Source organism: Spermophilus citellus, assembly GCF_964194105.1.
Source record: "Spermophilus citellus genome assembly, chromosome: 3".
Classification (NCBI taxonomy): domain Eukaryota; kingdom Metazoa; phylum Chordata; class Mammalia; order Rodentia; family Sciuridae; genus Spermophilus; species Spermophilus citellus.
Window position 1 is genome coordinate 115,056,954 of NC_138184.1, and position 21,355 is coordinate 115,078,308.

Sequence of the window (21,355 nt, forward strand, 5' to 3'; positions counted from 1 at the left end):
TATCACGCTGACTTGGAATTTATCTGTCCCTAGTTCTGTCACTCATGTTGGGCTGTACAATTCCTTTTTTCCATCTTAGACCCTCTAGTAATACTGAGTGCCGGACCCATGACTGCTCAGACCGATGACAGCGTGAGCGACAGACCATCACCATGAGCGCACACACCTCATCTGAAATGGAAAACCAGAAGGCTCACCTCGGAAACCAACCCGAACACTCTGGAAATGCAGTAATCTGTACCGAATCTGTCCACCCTGATGGCCACCTCTCCCAAGGCTGTGTACTCTAGAAAGCAGATAAAACCACAGAATAGTCGTCGCTCGTCCAGAAAGAAGAGACCAGAGAAGACACTGTCCAGAGGAGAGGCGAATCAGCCCCAGACCACAATGCCACGATCTTGAACAGTCAGGATCTCACTTCAAAAAAATATTCTCGATTTCCATATTTCCCCCTACTGGAAAAAAAATGTTTTAAAAACCCCTTTAGTTTACTGCTGAGCTTTTAAAGACAGAAAATTATTCCAGAAACCAAGAGTAACATCCTAGTGTGTCATGCGTGCCTTTCCAGAAGTTTGCAATAAAAACACAAAACCCATTTCTTCCCCTTTCTTTTTCCCAGAGTGGGAGTGCTGCACACCACAGAATTCTAGAAAGACCCATAGAGCGGGCTGCAGTGTTCCGCACCAGCCGAAGCATCAGGGAAACAACCACTCGAGCACACAAGTGGCATTTTGTGATCAAATTTATTTTTTGTTTAAATTTCATTTACTTTGTTTTACTGTAATTTACACAAGAGACTGCCAAGTAAACTAGGTATTTTACATTCACCACACATTCCCTCAAATCTCCACAGTTGTTAGAAAGACATTAAAATCCATGTGCCGGGCTCTCATTTCCATGTGTGCCCAAGCTCCCAATGAGACTGCAGATGCCAGCAAGAGTTAGGTTTGTTAGGAGAGAGGCCTGGACTCTCCACTCCACAAATCAGCATCGCCTTCCTCGCACCCGACACTCTGCAGGCGACGATCACGCTCTGACAGACCCATTACCCTCAGAGCCCCGAGAGGAAACATGGTCTGTATCCTGAGTACATGGAGGACGTTTGAAACGCGAGGTGTGCTGCTGAGGTACCAGGGTCTCAATGCGGCAGCGCTCGGGTCGGGACACAGGACACGTGGGAAAGCGCAGAGCAACAAGGGCAGGACTGTCAGCAAATCGGATGACTACTGCGCTCTGACCGCAGGGCCGGGGTGGGGTTAGGAGGAGCAGGGGGTTACAGACGACAGTTTGTGGCCCGAAGGCCTCAAGGATATCACTGCACTCAAGCTTCCAGGCCTGACAGGGGAAAAGCTGCATCCAGACAGAGAAAGCGGATAAAGATCTACCCAGCCACTGCTCCTTCTTTAAAAAAAAAAAAAAAAAAAAGTGGCAGTGACGTCTAACCAGCACTTTCCTGATGTCTCCTCAGGGAATGTCACTGGGTGTCTACCAGAGAGCAGATCCAGAAGTCGGGGTCACCAGCCCCCCAGGGCCCTGAGGGGCAATGAACCGTCCCACCTCGCAGGCAGCCCCCAATCCGAGTGCACTGCCACACAGAAAGAGCACACTGTCACCACGGCCCCACCGGGCCCCGGCTGCAAGGCTTCTGGACCGTCTGCGCGGTCTCTGCATTAACCCCAGAAAACAGCCGCTTCAGAAATGAGACCCCGGGAGGCGCTGGCACCCAGCCTTTCTATATGGCCTCCGATACCATTCAGACTGACTTCTTTATCGATCTGTTTACCTAACAAGAGCCTGAAAATGTTCTAGTGTTTACTATAAATCACAAACCGTCATCTTCATTTTTCTAGGTTTGATGTAGAAAAATACTTGAAATTTAAAATACAAAACTCCAATAAAAACCAGAAAAAATTTTTTAAAAGGATTTTCCCCTCAAACTAGTAAAAACTGGCCTGTAACTTTACTCCTTATTTAATAGATATCATCAAATTTGGCTGGAAGATAATGACCATCCAGAAATAAATAGTTATAAATACATTCAGAGTTGACATTCCAGATTCATGGGAGTACCAAAAAGTTTTGAAGGAATCTCTCTGTGGGAGTCTGCTGCTTATGGGACTAAAATAAAAATTGTAAGAGACTGATTTAAAAGAACAGAAAAATAACAAAAGGCTATATATGTTGGTCCACAGCTTGACATTTATGAAACATACCAGCTCGTATCACATCGCAGTCAATTTGTCCATTAATGGTTTTACTCTGATAATTATTAAAATCTGTTCCAGGTATATATATTGAAAATATTTTCTTTTGCATTCTTGCTGAAGATAGGTACAGTACGTTGGAGAAAGTGTACTAATCCCTTCAGGATGTTTGTATGTACATATATACACACACGCGTGTGCATCTGGGTCTGCAGCTCTACATGCGTTCTATATACAGCCACAGACACACACACACACAGACACATGTGGCTGGGAACCTGTGCGTGTGTGTGCGTTTCCACAAGCACACGTCGGAAACTTCAACACTGCAGGACACTGGTCAGATTCGTCTTCACTCGTCACTGGCTGCACTGGTTCCCCTCACTTGACCTTGATTACGTAACTGCAAGAAAAGCGGAAGACAGTGAGAACGCGTTACCACACGGGACGAAGGACAGTAGCTTATCCCGCACACTCACCAGAAAAAATCTGTCAATGTGGCAAAACTTTTGGCAGAAAATTTATCCCAACCTTAAAATTTTACTCTGTTCAAATAGATTCTGGTCTTACTAATGGCATAACATTTTGTTTCATCAGATGGAAAATTAAATTAGAAGCAAAATAAATCACAGAAGCTTAGCAGAACTTAATAACAACAGTAACCCAAGAAAAACTTTTTTAAAGTGAACACTATATAAAGAGAGAGCTTCTGCAGAAGCCTGGGAGAGTCGCTCCATTCTTATTTGGTACAATCACCCCTTTCCATGGATGGGCACCCCAGTCACTGTTTAGCACTGGGAGCAGCAGCTCACTAAGGGGGAAGCAAAGAGCCATGGTGGAGAGGGGAGCCTCCGGCCCCTGTGAACATCGAGGTTCGGGGTTTGCCCCGGAGAACGGGCCGTCACTTCTGTTTCCCTACACTCATTCCAATGTGCGGTTCCGACTGTAGTATGTATTCTTAGTCCCCTTTTAGGGCAATCTGTTATCTGGGCATATGAGTTGTATTAGATAAATAAGATCATGGAAATCTTTTGCTATTAGTTAAAAAAACAAAGTGCATTTACACAGAGAAAAGCCAGCTCAGAGGTAACTGAAGGTCAACCATGGAGGAGCGCTCTGTGTTGCACAGAAACAAATCTCATCTATTTTTTTTAAGGGAATCAATCACCAAGGCTGGCCCTTACAGTATGGGGTGAGGGCTCTTTGTTTCCTCACTAACCCCACAGGGCCCTACTGAGCAGCAGGCCAGTCACCTGCTACTGGAACCAGCCAGCTTCCAAGATGATGCCTGCGATAAGCAAGGGCACGGGCAGCTGGCTCCTGATGTGGCACTAAGGGCGAGCCCTGACGACTACACTCCACGAGTCTCACAGTGTGACAACTCAGGCGTTCACTGTCTGTTTCTAAACTATCTATGTACTATACTTTAAAAATAAAGCCACATTTAACACTTGGTCAGAGCCCCTGTGCTCAGCAAGTCAACTCCCCCTTACCAACAGGTACAGGTTTGAAACATTCTCTTTATCCAGGTCTTCACTTACACAGTGTGATATTGTCTCTGACCCTACAGGGAACTCATCTAGACATCAGCAGCCGACGTGCCTCGGACGGTACCCTTCTTACGCATCTAAACGTAAAATAAAATCATGAGCTGCTAAAATCAGACTCTGAGTAGGGGTTAGTAAGCAAGAGGAGAAAGAGGACCTAGATGAGCTAATGAAGGAAGGCCACCTGTTGACAGCCATATCCTCCTGTGAGTAAAGTGCTGAGGCCCCGCCAACATTCCTGGCCTAAAGACTCTTGCAAGAGGCTTTCCTTACAGACTGAAAAATCTGTGGACCTTGTATCATCTTGTATCTGACAAAGGCCTACAGACTGACAGGAACTGATCAGAGACACTGATGGTACATGAGCCGTTGTCAATACAATGTGACAAACTGCCCCTAAGTGTGGTTTATACTACTATAGTCCCCAGACCAGGCAGAAGCCATGGGGGCAGGAGTGTGTGTGTGGGGGTGGAACGGGACCTCTGCTGCTTCTGAGACCAGGTCTCTTGGGTTCTTTAAAGCAAGGTTGCTGAAAGGAAAGTGAATAAAAGCAGCAAGCAAGCCCAGATACAGGATGGCAGAGAAGCGAGGTGGGAAGGATCAACAGAAAGGGCAGGCATTAACAGCAGACTATAGACAGACAGACCTCAACGAGCAAAACCAAAGAAAATGTGATCAACACACTGCCTCCACCCCCCAGAGGCCAGCGGGGAACCACAGGGGGGACACCTGTCCCAGGAAGCCCTGCAGGTGCTGGGCTGAACCCCAGCAGCTCTGTGGGGGCCCAGCCTCCTAGGTGCCAGGCCTTCTCTACCTGACCAAAACCTGGTCACGAGAAAACGAGCGGATTCTGAAAGACCTGTGAGTAAGAGCATCACAATGCATCGGGTGATGCCACCAGGCATCGGGAGGCAGGACCTGAGGGCAGGGCAAAATCCTAAAGAGCATTTGAAATCACCAGGCCTCACGTGTGCATGCGCCCCCCCATCTGAAGATGCCCACACCCACTCTCATGGCAGCAGAAATGCCACGAGGAACGAGGCACTCCCCGGTAACTGAGAGCGAGAGAACTTATTAGGTAGGACTCCATATCAAGACGGTCAGCTGTACGGGACTTGGATCAGCCTGGCCACGTGGGTGCGAGGATGCAGGGCTCATCACCTGGGGCTCTGAGCTGCTGTCTCCCCCACACCTTCTGGAACCTCGTTTCCAACCCACATGTCACAGACTTGCGTGGAGCAGCAGCTGAGCCTGCAGGGCCACTGCCACAGATGGCAACCAGTCACCAGTTCCCCACCGGGGGTCCTGCCATGGGTTCAGGTCATCAGGAGACTGAACTTGCACAGGCAGCAGGAGTGGAGAAGAGGTGTTGCCGAGTTCTAAGAACTTCCTGGGACTCAGAGCCCAGGCCAGGCGGGGAGGGCTGCAGCCACCAGCTGGCCAGCGCTGCCTGCTCTTCTTCATGTGGGACAATTCTTCAGTGAAACACCCAGAACCAAGAGAAGGCCTTTTTCCCAAGGGCTCAAACCAACAGAAACAAGCTCATTTTCTGTTTCCTCTGGGGGTAGCAAAGCCTCGCTGGCAATGGCAGAGCTGTGCCACGAGCCTAGGTAAATGCAAGCCAGCACACAGCTCCCCATGCACAGGACACCAGCTGCACAGAGGGGCCAGAGGTGGACAGCAGTGTCTTTGCAGCCTGGGACACGTGGAGGAGGGAGCGACCCTAGGCAAGGCAGGAGGAAAGCAACTGAAACTGGGCGGGGTGGTGACAGATGATTCTCAGGGGCAGAGAAGGCACCTCACTGTTGAGAACAGGGCACAAAAGTGGGCAAGAGGCAGGGAAAGGAAGGAGGGAGGCACCCACGACCTGCTCTGGCCTGTTTACCACCCACGGCCAGCGCGAAGGCAAAGGCCTGGGGAGGGCCTGGACTCCCGCATCTTCTCATCCCACCCGGACCTGGCTCTCAGAGCCCTGCCACTGAGAAGGAGAAACTAGGGCTGATCTAGAAACCAACTCAACTATGATGTGATCCTATGGCAAAATACGCTCCAAACTTCAAACAATCAACCTAAAAAAATTTGGAGCAAAATCCATTCATAAGTTGGAGTCTGCCTATAGTTTACTTTGTGTATAAGATAAGGTTAAGACATTTTATTGCCTTATAAAGAAAATATGTCCAAGCCCTCTCAGAAGGTTTGTATAAAGCTAATTAGAAGCAGACCTGTTGTAATCACCAAAAGTAAGCAATTTTAAAAAACAGATTCTTTACAATGAGATGTGCCAGAGAAATAGGTTCCCTCTGTGCCAAAGAACCTGACATGCGGCCACTCTCCCCCCGCTAAACTAGGCTCCCCCTCACCCGCGGGAGTTGGTCAAACACACGCGCACCTGTGGGCTTCCAGAGCTGGGCCTGCTGGCAGGACTCGAGGTGACCACATGGAAACTACTAGCAGGCCTTGGACATTCCTTGGGTTCGTTTCCCCTCTGGGGCCTTGCTGCCAACTGCAGACAAGCATGGCCCAGGGCAAAACCAAAACCAGACACATACAAGAGGAAGCCAGAGAAGAATCCATCCCTGAGAGAAAGGAGACACCCACTGGCAACAGGGCTGCTGCGGCTCAACCCTCACCCAGCAGGCTGACCTCCTGCCAGGGGTCCCCAGAAGGCGCCCCAAACTCAGAACAAGTCAGCACTCACTGCAGATCGGGGAGGGAGGAGGCATTTTTAGATCAGCGACCACACCAGCCTTACCTTGTGCACAGAAGAGGGAACCAGAACTTCAATCAGCTGTGACAAAACTGAGCCAAAGGCTCTCGCTTCTGACAAAGGGACTCTAAAAGGACTGAACTAATGTGACAAGTCCTTGTTCCCTCTTCTGTTAGAGAAGTAATGCATGAGAAGAACTACAAAACCACTGGGCAGTTCACAGGTGACAAAGTCCACCTTCAGGAAAGATGGTCAATAAGAGAGGAGTCAGAACCCAGGAAGCGGGCATTAGTGTCTAGAAACTCCACTGTGATGCAGACAGAGCAGAGAGAGGCTTCAGGAACACTCTTCCTAGTTCTAGGTCTACACAGTTTCAGACAGGGGAAATGAGGGGATTCCGGTAGAATGGCAAGTCTTACTGTTTCTAGTTCTTTCTGAGTCTCGTCTTCCATTCTCCTAATATCCTCCATTGTCAGATCAATCCACTTGTCGATCCAACAAAAAAGCTGGCGATGAAAGTTTGTAAATATCCTTTTTTCTTGCTTTTAAAACAAAGAAGAAAAGTAGCATAAGATGGCAAAAGTCTGAGATTAATGACACACTGACATTACATGTCCCAATTAACCCACGAAACTCACATTTTTAGTTTGAAGCCTAGTGGAAATCTTAACTCCACCCTATTATCATCTTGAACGGCAAAATAAAGACAAAAATTTCTCTGTGAAGTGGGAAATGATCTCCCCTGGCCGAGGGGTAATGATCTAGTAGAAACGAGAAAAAAAAAAAAGTGGTGTGCACCACCTGATCCAGCACACTCCTGCTGGACCTGATCTATTTTTACCTTTTCCTAAATGTCAGTGAGCAAAAGCCGACAGGATTTTTTCCTGTTATAAAACTACACATTGTCATTCTTCACCTCTCTGCATTTCAAGGGAGTACTGAGAGGTGGCACAGAAAAAAAATGGATGCGAGAGAAAAAGAGCTGGGTTCCTTGGGATAAAGAGGTTTTATTAAATTAAGGATTCTTACACACTCACCACTAATTTTTCAGTGCTGCGTTACTGCCACTACACACACATAAGTGTATATGTGTTTATATATATATATATATATATGGCTTATATACATATTTGTGTCTATATAAAAGCCACGTATACTATAATGGTTTTAACTGCTGAATGACTTAAGCTGTACTCAATGTTCTTGAGAGAAGCGAATGAAAACAGTGAGTACTGCTGAACAATCTTCAGTTTTTCTAACTTTTGTCCATGAACTAACTTTATCGATTACATGTGCGACTTCTGCTCATCTAGTCCTCCATCCCACTAGGGAGGAAGCCAGTATTCCCGTAGAGCCAGCTGTGGGCCAACAGCCAGCAGGCACTGCGGGGTCCCTGTCCTACAGCTATGGGGGAGCAGACATAGCTAGTGGCGGGAATCAGAAATATAACGGGGGCTTCCTTTGAATGATAATGAAATAAATATTCATACTACAGAAAAAGTAAAGATCAGGACACTTTCCTGGTTCCTTGTGGATTTCTAATCAGGTGCATTTTGTTGTTGGTTTGCTTTCGGCACCGAGGTCTGAACCAGGACCCTGTGAGAGCTGCACAGTGCTCAACCATAATGGGTGCTATGTAAGCACAGCTCCCCATGCTCAGAGATCTGAACTACCTATACGTTGCTTTCCCTTTAGTGATAAGGACAAAAAAAAAAAGCCAATTAGGGTCTGGGTTCTCAGATCATGTAAAGTTAATTCAGAGTGCCTTGTTCTCAGTGAGCACCTCTAGGGACCCCCACATGAAGGCACAGTTGTGTGTGTCACAAAGACGGGGTGGGGCAGCGGAACCTTCAGGAGGCAAAGCCTACCCACTCCCTCCAGCCAGGCCCAGGATTCCCTGGGGACATGCTGTGTGTGGCAGTGCTAGGTAGGCCACAGGAAAGCCTTCTGAATGGAACCGTTCTGCACTTCCCCAAGGAAAGTCCCTTAAAACCTCAGGCACCTGTCTTTGTGGTTTCTAAGGATAAAAAGGGCAGAAACTGATTGCACAAATAATTTTCATCTCATAATGGAGGGGGAAAAAGTAATAGCAGAAAAAAATTTCCTGCCAGTAGCTACCTCAAATCGGAACCTGGCCCCAAGGCACCACGTTCTCAACAGATGTTACCTTCTGAATGAAGTTCTCCACTTTGCTCTGCAAGCCCCACCACTTGAACTTGATGGTCACTAGCTTGTAGGCACACATCCGAGGGCAGTCAGTGTCGTCTGCCAGCTCCTTCTGCGTGAGGGAAATTGAAAAGGAGAAACGTTAAAACCAACGATCGTGCGACACCATCGCAGACATATGTGAAGAAAATCAATCACAGTCTTGAGTGTTTAATTCCAATATGTGGAAATTCAAAATCATTTCTGAAAAAGCAGCAGCCCAACCCCCCTGCTGGGAACAGTCCTCCCACAGATCAAGGGACTTCCATCTGACCTCCAAAATTCAATGGGCATGCTGCTGGGCCTCAATGGCTACTCCTCTCCAGATGCCTTATTAAATACCAACCTCTACTCACATCATGTCAAAAGTGAGCTTTTACTACACATGGATCTTCCTAACGCCAGTACCACACACCCACCTGTGGAAGTGGTGAGTCACAATAAAATGTCAAGGACCTTCAGTCGTCTGTGCATCTCCAAACACTGGCCAGTGCAATGGCACTGCTCATAAGCTGCACAGATGATATAATATGGATTTTAATTTTACATCTCCCAGCCAGGGAATGAAACCGAGTCTTGTTCTGGACAATAAGAGTGTGAGGAAAAGGACCAGAGAGAGACTCAGGGATCAAATGGATTAAGAGAGTCAAAATATAATGTCTGTAATTTATTTTCAGGAGACGACAAGAAAAAAGCAATTAGCAGCAGAAGCCACAGATGTCAGTCACCCTGCTTTCAAAGTATGAAAACTTATTCTTAATGTGTAGGTTTCACCAAAAAATAATTTAAATACCGAATGCAGTCGGGTTCCCATTTCTCACTAAATCTCCGTCAGGGGTGGCAACCTGTGGCACTTGTGCCTTTGACCATTAGTGACTGTGGGTATTTTCAGGAGGGGGCTTGTGTGTTGACTTGGGTCTGCTTAGTGGAAGGGTTCCCTTTCAAAGTGGTGTGTGCAGGAGACCCAAACAGTCCTGAGTAGGTCCAGAGGCTGGGACAGGCCCCTGGCAGGAGGCCAGCCCCATGTTCCTGCCCTCGGGGCCCCCAGTCTAGTGGGCAAGGAAGGCACAAAGCAAAGAAAACGGGACACAGAGGCCGACTGCAGGGATAGTCTGGGAAAGGACAGTTCCCCAAGCCTAATCCCCAAAGCTGGTGGCCTGTGAGACCACAGTAAACAACAAAAGCCCCCAAAATGTCATATTCTGAAGATTAAATAAAGCAGTACATGTTCCATGCTTGGTAGGACTCCAGGGCTTAATACACATTAGTTTCCTCTCTTCTTACTTTGTTAGTAGCTTAATTTATCTCTTTATTTATTTTTATGTAATGCTGAGGATTGAACCCAGGGCTCTCCGTGGGCCAGGCAAGTGCTCTACCACTGAGCCCCTTATCTGTGACTTTCAATCTTCACACAAGTTTAACCAAATTCTTCTTCATCCAAGTAAACAGTTCAAGTCACGTGCACTGCAGGGACCTCCTGCAGAAACTAAATCACCAAGCCCAAGGTGGGTGCTCCCAAGGTGGGAGCACAACACAATGCCAGTCACACCAGCTGCCACCGCTGCTTCCTCTGGTCCCAACCCACTTGGGCATCCTGCTCTCAGAACTCTGAATGTGAGCGAAGGTCCTGTCCACTCAATTGATTTCAGAAAAGGAGGAATTTCCAGATCTTTACTCAAAGACCTCAAGGCTATCTTTCATTTATTCGACTACAGAACCACATCACATTTCCCCAAAAGTAGGATGTCCCCATATTTATTTTATGTACCAGGGATTAAACTCAGGGACACTCAACCACTGAGCCCCATCCCTAGCCCTATTTTGTATTTTATTTAGAGACAGGGTCTCACTGAGCTGCTTAGGGCCTTGCTAAGTTGCAGAGGCTGGCTTTGAACTCATGATCCTCCTGCCTCATGCGCCGAAGCTACTGGGATTGCAAGTGTGCACCACTGTGCCCAGCTGATGTCCCAGTTTTAAGTGAATCTAGGGATATGCTCTATGAAAAAATTCTATCTTGTTATCAGTGGGAGTAAAAGTTCTGTGGAGTCCTGCATGACTAGCTTTCCTCAGGATTCTGTTCTAATGTAACATTTCACCTGATGTTTTGTTTTACCCAGAGACAGGTTCAAGGCTGTCCTTGAACTCATGATCCTCCTGCCTCAGCTTCCCAAGTAGCTGGGATTCAGGTGCACATAACTGTGCCTGACTCATCTTCTGAGCACATATCCTGGCAAGGGGTTGAATCAAGGAGGTAACATCAGCAAGCATTAAAAAAAAAAAAAAAAAAAATGACAACACGCTGTCCCTTTGTAGGTGAGTTCCACATGAACAGAGCGAGCTGGCTGGCCTAGTTCCATTTTCCCATGAACTCTCCCACCTCACTAGAGTGCCTGTGAGATTCAGCCAGTGGATGTGTGAATACAGACACCGGGATGAATAGGTGCTTCAACCAGGGTTCAGTGGGCACCATTTACACTTCCACCCGTGCAAGGTTCTGTCAGGGCACCTGAACATGGCTTAAAGAAAAGACCACAATTGGGGGCTGGAATTGTGGCTCAACGGTGGAGCACTCGCCTAGCACAGGTGGGACCCGGGTTCGATCCTCAGTACCACATAAAAATAAAGGCATTGTGTTGTGTCCATCTACACCTAAAAAATAAATATTAAAAAAAAAACCACAATTACGTATACACACGGCAATGACCCCCTCCCCCACTGTCCTTGGTGTCGGTCATCTATTTCAGAGGCGACACACCTCCTGTTGTGGATGTTGTGGCCCTGGGCCAAAAATGGGCACACTGGCATCTCTCCCTCATTTTTCTTGGTGCCAGGGATCCCACCTAGGAGCACTTTAGCCACTGAGCTTCATCCCTTGTCCTTTTGTTTATTTCTTTAGTTTTGAAATGCGGTCTTGCTAAGTTGCTGAGGCTGGCCTCGAACTTGTGATTCTCCTGCCTCAGTCGCTGCAATTACAGGAGTGTGCCACCGCGCCCAACCCAGCTTGCTCTCTTCTTGATCTGCAAGTCCCTGGCACCAACTTGAGTCCGGTGTGCGGAGTGGTCAACAGGCCTTCCATGAGCTGTTGCTAGCTTCGGAGGCTCAGCTTTGCGGAAATAAGGACTGTCTTCTGGAGATGATCTTTCAAAAAGCACTGAGCTCATCCCGAGGAACTTTCCGACCCAGGCGACAGGACTTGTGTATGTGTGGAATATGGAACTTGAACTGTGAAGTCCAGCCTGCAGTGCCACCCTAGGAGCTCCCATCACGCACTCACTTCCTGTGTGACCAGCAGGATCCTTGACCTCTGTGGGCCTCGCTCCTCTGGCAGGAGCAGGCAGGGCAGCTGGACTTCTTGCTGGAATCTTATTTTTAATTGTATAGTACGTTTTGGCTTACTAAAACACCCACCTACCTTCCCAGGCCGGATCTCCTCTCTAGCTGACATCGCTCCCTCTTACTGATTAACCCCAAGACACCTTCCAGATAGAACATTCAAAGGTCCTTCCTGTGAACCTGGGGCTGGTGACAGCTTCTGAAACCCCAAGCACTAGACACCGCTCTCCACAAAAACCTCGGATGTTCCTGGTGCAATACCAACTCTTCAGAATTCTACCTCAATTTTATAAAAACACAGGAGGAAGAATGGTTCTAATTCAGAGTTAGCAAAACGCTGTACAAACACGCCTCTGCCCAACTCGGATTCCAAGCATGGAGCGCACATGTGACGCCAGCAACTAACCAGGTTTGTTCATCTCATATTTTCTATTAGATCTGGGGAAGAGGCTCAAATCAATTAAATTAATACTGGCAATTTATTAGGTAATATTGTTCTCTAAAGCTTATTTTAAAAACTAAGTAATGAAACAAAAAAAGCAACAGTTCTCTAAGATGTATATCCATTCTCAATCTACTTTTTGTTTTCCATCCATTTTAACAAGTAATTATTAAAAAACAATACAAATCATTCAGGGAATAATATGTAAACCAACCAAAGTTCAAACAGATAAAAAGCCTGCTACCTTTAATTTCTGGTCTCTTTCCCACAGTATTGATAGCTCACATAGGAGGCACAAAAAGTAACTTCCAGAACCACAATCCCAAACAGCCCCAAGAGAAAGCTGAGCACATACAAGCTGCACATTTCTTCAATTGTTTTCGAATAAACACAGTATTTAAGGTCTCACCCAATCCTGCACGTGACTTACAGGAGTCATCTCTTTTTCTGAGCTATGGCCTTTGAACTCCTGATTAAATTAAGGACAGGGATTTAAAAATCCTCCATACTAGATGACAAAACAGAAAACCGTGAAACTGCCCATACTCGTTCTGTAAGCAAAGCCTGAAAGAACCCTTTTGGTGTTTCTTTCTGGGAAGAAATCTAATACTATGTAATAAAGTCTTAAAGCTGTTTATATCCTACCACAGACCCTTTAATCTGTTAATTTCACTTTAAAAAATGTACCCTATTCATCAGGTAAGTAAACAGCAACACCCTAAATTTATATGTAACAGCAAAACCCCTATACTTATTAATTATTAACCTCAACACCCACTAAGAGAGAGTGGTGAAATACTTCACCGGCCTTCCAAACAATGGGCCATTATGCAGACAGCCATTAAAGGCCATCTTTCAAAGAACAGCTCACAATGTGTGTTGGGGGGGGGGGGCACCAATATAAATAAGGTATCTATATATGGTAAAAACATTTGTAACAAAATAAACTACAGGAATCATGAAATATACCAATAGTAGTAATTAAATGATGAAAATAACAAATGATTTTTATTTTATTTTGAGTATGATTTCTTACTTTCAAAACTCCCCTATTTTATCATGGGGAGGAAACTATGTTTAAAAAAAATTGGCTCTAAAAAATGTGTTGGAACACAGCCACATATTTTAGGACAAAGATTTACTTTGCCCTAAGTTATCTGGGTACTATTTCAAATCTTAATTCTTCTTTAATGATAAACAATTTAAATGTTTTTCTGCTTTTTTAATGTTTAATAAATCAAAGCTACATGAAATCAAACTAATAGTTGAATTAAGATTATTTAACAGACAAATCTTAGTTCAGTCCATATTTAATTTTTCCTAAAAATAGCCACAAGGTGTATAAGCAAAGAAAAATAGAACCAACCCTTCAGGGTCATCAGAAACATTCTTTTGAAGAAACATGTAACCTCCAGTGTGAAAAATCTCACTGGGGCAAATATTTGGAATCCCACAGGAACCAAAAAAGTTCTGGCATGTGTACCCAGCCCCTAGGAGCTCAGTCAGGGGTTAGAAGAAGCCTTCTTTTTGGTCTTAAACAGTACCACCATTTCTGATTCATTCTTCATTGCTTAAAAAATAACCCCCAAACCAGCAGGGCCTGGGGTGTGCCTGTAGTCTCAGCTACTGAGAACGATGAAGCAGGAGGATTGCTCACTTGAGCCTAGAGGTCTGAGGCCAGCCGTAGACAACACAGTGAGACTCCCCTCCCCATCTCAAAGAGTCAAAATCTGAATTCAGATCTGAATTCCAATCCAGCCCAACCTCACATTCCCTTATCTAAGGCAAGACAGTTAAAATTAATTCTAATCTAGGAGCAGACAAAATTATTTTGCTGATAAATGAATTTTATAGAGATCAAAGCATGAAAATTTCAAAGGCCAATTTTTAAAGAAGGTAAAGACTCACTAGTTACAAAAACGAGCTATCAGAAGTGTATGAGATTGGAGTCATGGGCTAGCAGAAGTATCCCAAGTTATAACTCTTTTCCACATAATTTAAATTTCATCAGTAATATAGTAAGCACTGGTTGGTTCTGAAACATTTCCAAAATTGTATTTAAATAGTTTGTATATTCACTGAATTCCTTACATTTCATTTACTAACTATAAATAAAGCTCACAAACTCAAATCATGTTTTTAATTTAACGAGGACTATTAGGTTACCCTAAGGTATGTGGATGAGGCCTACGGGGAGGAACATGGCTGGAACCACACAGTGTAACCAAACACACACGCGGCATGCAAATGGGATGGGGAGCAATCGGCCCACGCTGTCCATGAGAACTAGTTTCTTGAATCAGTGACAAAAATATACAAATGTAAAAAGATTAAAAAAAAAAAAAGGTATTCTGGAAACTAGGTTTTTAAAAACACAGTCCTTTTGCAGTCTCGTGAGACCTGTCGACTTTACATATACTTATTCTGCTTTAAAAATGTGTTGGGGTAGGGCTGGGGTTGTGGCTCAGAGGTAGAGCACTTGCCTAGCGCGTGTGAGGCCCTGGGTTCAGTCCTCAGCACCACATAAAAATAAATAAATAAAATGAAGTTATTGTGCCCAACTACAACTAAAAACTAAATAAATAGTTTTTAAAAAAAATGTGTTGGGGTAAACATGGACCAGTATGTGGTCCACTTAACCAACTAGTATGTCACAAAGACACAAGAGCTTCTAAGAGGTCTACACTCCCTTCATAGTGTGATTGTTCGATTCCAGGTAATCCGAATGTTCGATTCTGGCAGCTCACTCTGTAATGTCAAGTTTCCTTCTAGAGTTCATTAAGAAAGTCCCAAGAGACACACTGCCAGGGCAGGTGCCAGTGCGTGCGTCAGTAAACATCAACAAGAGGTCACAGAATACATGTAAAGTATGTGCACTGAAATTTCAAGTGAAACCCCAATTTTCCAACTCAGCCATTCTCTCAACTTTATTCAGATAGCTGTTTATTTTTTGGTGGCCTTCTGGACAGATCCATGTTAAATATTTACATTTTTCTAAGTACACGGCGAATCCGACCTTTAATTGACTTTTATTTGATGTAAGACAGTTAACATGAATCTAGCAAGCACTTACTAAGCACCTTCTACGAGCACAGCTCTGTACTGGCCACTGCCACGTATGAGATAAGGAAGATACAAAGGCTATGGTCTAACATTTGAGAAAGAGGAGGTGGGAAAAGTTAGACAGCACGAACCAATCACCACTTGATGCGGGACACATCAAGTGCCACGAGAAGGTCATCCATGAGACCTTTCGGGGGTCAGAGGCCAGAGAGTCCCATCTGCTTGGGTAAATGGGGCATGTTAAAAAACAGAAATAGGGCTGGGGCTCAATGGCAGAGCCCCTGCCTAGCATGGGTGAAGCACTGGGTTTGATCCTCAGCGCTGCATATAAATAAATAAATACACAAAATAAAGGTCCACGGACAACTAAAATGAATGAATGAATGCAGAAGTAAAATGTGACAAAGGTTCAAAAAGTTAAACTAATGGTAGGTCACAATCATTTTACAAAAACAGGCAAAATGAAATTCAGATAGAAAAGCTTCTGGCCTGGGAAAGGATAATCAATCACATTTTTCTAGATTTACCCCTACCACACCCCCTCCCATACTGGGGATTGAACCCAAGAACTCTCTACCACTGAGCCACATCCCCAGCCATTCTTATTTTTTATTTTTAGACAGGGTCTCGCTAGGTCACTTAAGGCCTTGTAGAGGCTGGTCTCAAACTTGTGATGCTCTTTTGTCAGCCTCCTGAGTGGCAAGGTTTTCAGTCACGCACCACTACACCGGGCTTCCAACCTTAATTTTTGTGTGGTTCAATCTATTTTAGTTACCAGGACTATGACATGTGCTGCATGTTTGTGTTCATTCACTGTGGAAGAGACACATGTACAAGTGAAACCACAAGTTCACATTCAAATGAAACTCATGAAGAAGACTTGTGTTCTCGACAGTATCAGGAAGAGGATCTGCAAGAGGCCCCCAGGGGCAAGTCCCTCAGCCCGCATCCAAGCCTGGTTTCTGCACTCAGCTCCGCCAAGAAACAGGGACATTAAGTGGCCAAGATAAGCTACAACTAATCATGTCTCTCAGGCACTTGGATTCTTGGAGACCGGGCACGGCTTGTTTTGGTACCCTGCGAGGAAGTTAACACAATACTTAAAAAGTACTAAACGTATTTAAAAAATTTAACCAAAATAAACAAGTCGCCAACCCTGGAACTCAAAAACAAATATCAAACAGCATGTGAAACAAAGAAACCCAGCCGTGACTGTAGGTCCAAATGATTACACTTTGTCTAAAACATGGCCTAACCAGAAACTAACCATGGAGCCTCTCTGGGTCCCCCACCAAGGGTTTCAAACCTAAGATCACAGGTGGGAAGAGATTTTCAAGCACCTTCACGTCTTTCCCAACCCTCACAGACATCCTGTTCTGAGACATGAGCGCACCATCAGTCTTTCCTACTAGGGTGGCCACCAAGAAGAGGACACTGCCCAGGAGCCACCAGTTTCTGGTCTCTTTCCTGCCAGTCACAGCAGGAAGAGGACTTCCATAGCTGGGCGATAACGCCTTGCTCAGGGCCCCTTTCTCTTCTTCTCTCCCTAGGCTACATTCTCTTCACCTTAGGCTACTGGTGACCAAGGCTACTGCCACCTCCTCACAGATGGAGGACAGGGAGAGAGAGGAACCTTGACACCAAGAGAACAAACTAGCACCTCTGTATCTCTGCCACAAAAATGGCGGCTCTTCTCTGCTACAGTGGGTCCAGAATGGCCACTACTGCTCTTCTAAAACAATCGGAAATGTGACTAAGCAGGTAAACAGAACGGGAGGCCGAAAGGCCACGCTCCAGCGGCTGGAGCTCTGTCTCAGACTAAGGTGAACAACGAAGACAGAGAGCACACGCCTTTATGATTAAAAAGAGCGCACACAGGAAGAGAATGTCCCAGCCACCGTAATTTCTGGATCAACTTCTTAGTTGACCTTTGCTCTCATCCTTCAATGTTCAGTGAGACTCCCAAGACACGCTGAGCACTCGAAGGGGCAGACGCTTCAGCAAAGCCTCCTACAAAGACCTTTAGAGGCCTGATGATTAACTTTTGTACATATGTAGACACAGGAGCTTAAGTCTTCATGGCTGGCTTAAATGAAGAAAGAAATGAAGCCATGCCACAGGATAAGGATGACACCATAATCTTCAAAGGTTAGTATTTCAATTTGTTCAGATGACAACTCCTCACCCAGATCAGAGGCAGTGAGCTGAAAAGCTAAAGGAATCCACATATGAAACATTTTTGATAAACCATCCAAATAGGTAGTCATGTCACTGTCACAATATGCAAAGCCCCAGAAAGGTGCAGCAGAAGCATGTACATGTGTATGTACACACACACACACACACACACACACACACACACACACACACGGTGCTGTGGAGAAGCAAGACATTCACATCCATCAGAAACACACAATTCTGCCTTGAAGCAAAAACTTCCATCAGGTTACACGTCGCTCTCCCATTACTATGCACGGTCACTCATCAAGCGTTGAACCCTAAGGAACAAAATAGAATTCATGTGCTCAGAATTTCAAAAATTTGTTCTTCAGAGGGAAAAATGAATGTGCAACTAAGGTCTGCATCTCTGGGTCTGTAGTTTTAAAAAACAAAAGCTGCTGTATCATATCATAGTTTTTTTTTTTTTTTTTTAAAAAGTGCACTTAACAAAGGTGGAAAATACAAAAATCTTCTCCTGGTCAGGGAAGCTCTCCACTGGGAGACCCTCTGCCCTGTGCCTGAGCCACACCCAGCCCTCACTGAGCATAGAGGCACAGGGTGACGGACAGGCTACCCGGAACATGTTTGGCAACCCCAGATACTCCACCGAGGGAACTTGAGGCAGCAGACAGGGACCAGCAAGACCCACGTCAGATTTACAGATGTGACCCACGTCAGATTTACAGACGTCACCCACTCCAAGAGATGACGAAGGTGGAACAGTCTCTTTATTTTCAAAGACAAAAGCAAGACAATGACAAGAGGCAAGGTTCACTGTGCGCATCCTCTGCGCAGGGAACTTGCTCACTGCTCCATCACTCCTCACAGTAACCTTCTAAGGGACTAAGAGCCTCATTTTTGAGATGTGGAAATCAGATGAAAGGTTATTTTTCCCCCATTAAAAAATCGGTACAACATGGTTGCAGATCTGTCACACAGTCACACGTGCACACAACGTAACAGGACTCAGACTCTCCTGCACCCCCTTACCATCCCCCTCCCGTCCCAGCCCCTCTCCTCTCCTCGCCTGACCTCCCTTCAGTTTTCACCCCACACCCCTTTCTTTTCCTTTTTCCATTCTAGCTTCCACATATGAGAGAAAACACATGACCCTTGACTCTGAATTTGGTTTATTTCCCCTAACATCATGTTCTCAAGTTCCATCCATTTTCCTGCAAATGACACGATCTCATTATCATTATGGCTGAATAAAACATCATTGTGGATATATGCATTTTCTTCATCCATTCATCTGCTGAGAGGCACCTAGGCTGGTTCCACAGGTTGGCTACTGTGAATTGTTGTAACCGCGGGTACACACGTGCTGCTACAGCATGGTGACTTTAACCCTTTGGGCTAAACACCAAGGAGTGGCATAGCTGGGTCATATGGCGTTTCCATCCCTGGTCTTTTGAGGAGCCTCCACGCTGACTTCCACAGCGGCTGTACTAATTGACAGTCCCACCAACAGTGAAACAGTGCCCCTTTTCTCCACCTCGTCTCCAGCATTTGTTATTATTTGTATTCTTGATGGCTGCCACTCAGACTAGAGTGAGAAGAAATCTCAGGGTGGTTTTGATTTGCATTTCCCTAATTGCTAAAGATGTTGAATGTGCTGGCCATTTGCATTTAGAAAAGTGTCTGTTTAGCTCATTTGCCCACTTATTTGTCTTATTTTTGTGTTGTTTTTTTTTTTTTTGAGTTCTTTATATTCTCTAGATATTAATCTGCTGTCAGAAGAGTAGCTTGCAAAGGTTTTCTCTCAGGGTTAAGTTATTTAAGCCATAACTTGTACAGATTTAGTGTTTTTAATTCATCTCCATTAGTGCTCGTGTCACTTACAGATCCCCTGATCATGGGAAATGCACCACTGGTGTAAGAATCATGAAATTCTGACAAATACCAGGCATTCACAGAGCCACACAATTGTCATGGCACAAAAGCACGCTGGGGGTGGTGATGGTGCACGGGACTGGTGATCTGGGGGCCACTGGATTAAGAGTGAGATTCTGCTGCGACTCCACACCTTATACACGTAAGACTAGCACAGAATTAGGTGACATTATGCTGCTGCTTCTACAACTCCTGTTTCTCTGGCCACATCCTCATGTGTAAAATGAAGCAGCTGTACTTGCCCCAGAGGAAAGTCGTGAAGATTAAATGTGACCTTGTTGAGTGCCCACCAAGGATGCCTCTCCCTTTATCCAGTCTAGTGCAGACAGGCAGTAAACACTGCAAAACTGAGAGGGAACACCAGCATGGAATACACAGGAAAAGTTTTTTGAGATCACAGGGGCTGGGACGTAGTTCGGTAGCGGGGTGCCTGCCAAGCATGTGTGAGGCACGAGGTTCCATCACCTGCCCCCGCAAAACAAAAACACTACCAGAGATTGGAGATCCACTCCTGGCCTTGAATTCTCCTTGGAATGTGGACTGGTAAGGTGCAACCTTCTGCTGAGCGCGCAGATGGGGCAGCCCACAGGCCTTCTGAAGGGCTGCAGACCCAGCGCCCGGCACTCACAACCCTGTGCCTCGGGTCCAGAACAGGATTTCCTCTTCCTTCCTCCCATAGCTACATGTATGTCTTCCTGATCCCTCCTTTTATTTAGGAAGTATAGCATGCTTCAACTGTCATCATTCACCAGGGTTAAACTCATATTATTTCTAAAGACCCAACCTATTCCAAAAATTTAAATAATCATTAATATCAAAAGACAAAGCAATGTTAATCAATGCGTATATTCTAAGTTCTTAAAAGTCAACAGTCAGGTAAAAGTCCCAGCATCCAATACGTCTGTGACCTGTTATATAATTAGGAGTTCCCACAGGAAAAATCTGAAACCAAGAGTGCTAAACCCACCTCGGCAAGCAGCATCGCCTTTTAAAATCTACACCTGAAACACTGACAATCTGAAGAAGATTCAGAACTTAGTTCCCCTCCAAGCCTCAACTCACGCTCCTCTATGTTCTGCAGCAGCAGCACCAGCTGTAGTCAGTACCCGCTGGAGCAGGACGCCCGGCACAGCGAAGGCGGCCTCAGAAAAGCCACTGGCGGGCCTGCTCCTCCGCTCAGAAGGAGCCCGGGGCCTGGAGCAGAAGCCTGGAAAGGGTGGGAACAATCTGCAGATCCACCAGAGTGAACTTAGATCACGCACGCTGAGTCGGCTCTTTAATTTGTAAGTGACAAAGAGCACACTCTGTTTCCAGCCATGGTCATTAAGCTGGGAGAATCCTGAACTGAACTCTGCCCAGAGGACAAACTCGAATATGAAATCAACCACGAGTCATTTCTTGTAAACCAAGTCAGAACTCATTCCTCCTTTTGGCTGATGCACCAGACGGTCCACAAAACACTCTTGACACTGATGGAGAACTGCTCCATGAGTTATCTGAGTTATCGGTGGGGGTGTCAGAATAATCCCCTCCCTATAAGCAACAACCAGCACCTAGACGCCCTTTACCGATGCCCTGGACCAGGGGCACTGTGTACAGACTGGTGACCAAGTCAACCCTGTGGGTGGAAAGTCTGCTCAGGGCAGGCTCAGGTCCTTCAGCTCTTCTTCTCCTGTCAAATTAGCTGCAATAACTTGCTGTCAACGCTTGGTCTCTGTCATTTCGTTGAGTGGAGAGCTTT

General features: G+C 45.6%; 1 protein-coding gene across 1 annotated transcript in view; it reads right to left on the bottom strand.

The window, feature by feature from the left end:
* Nucleotides 1-727: 727 nt before the first annotated feature.
* The window catches only part of PITPNB (phosphatidylinositol transfer protein beta), a 63,433-nt gene continuing 42,805 nt past the window's right edge, over nt 728-21,355 (bottom strand). The window contains exons 9-11 of the mRNA XM_081283799.1: nt 8,626-8,736; nt 6,878-7,000; nt 728-2,607 (exon numbers count right to left, since the gene is read on the bottom strand). Coding sequence (XP_081139925.1) covers nt 2,557-2,607; nt 6,878-7,000; nt 8,626-8,736 — 285 coding nt within the window. The 3' untranslated portion in view covers nt 728-2,556. The remainder of the gene's footprint in view (nt 2,608-6,877; nt 7,001-8,625; nt 8,737-21,355) is intronic.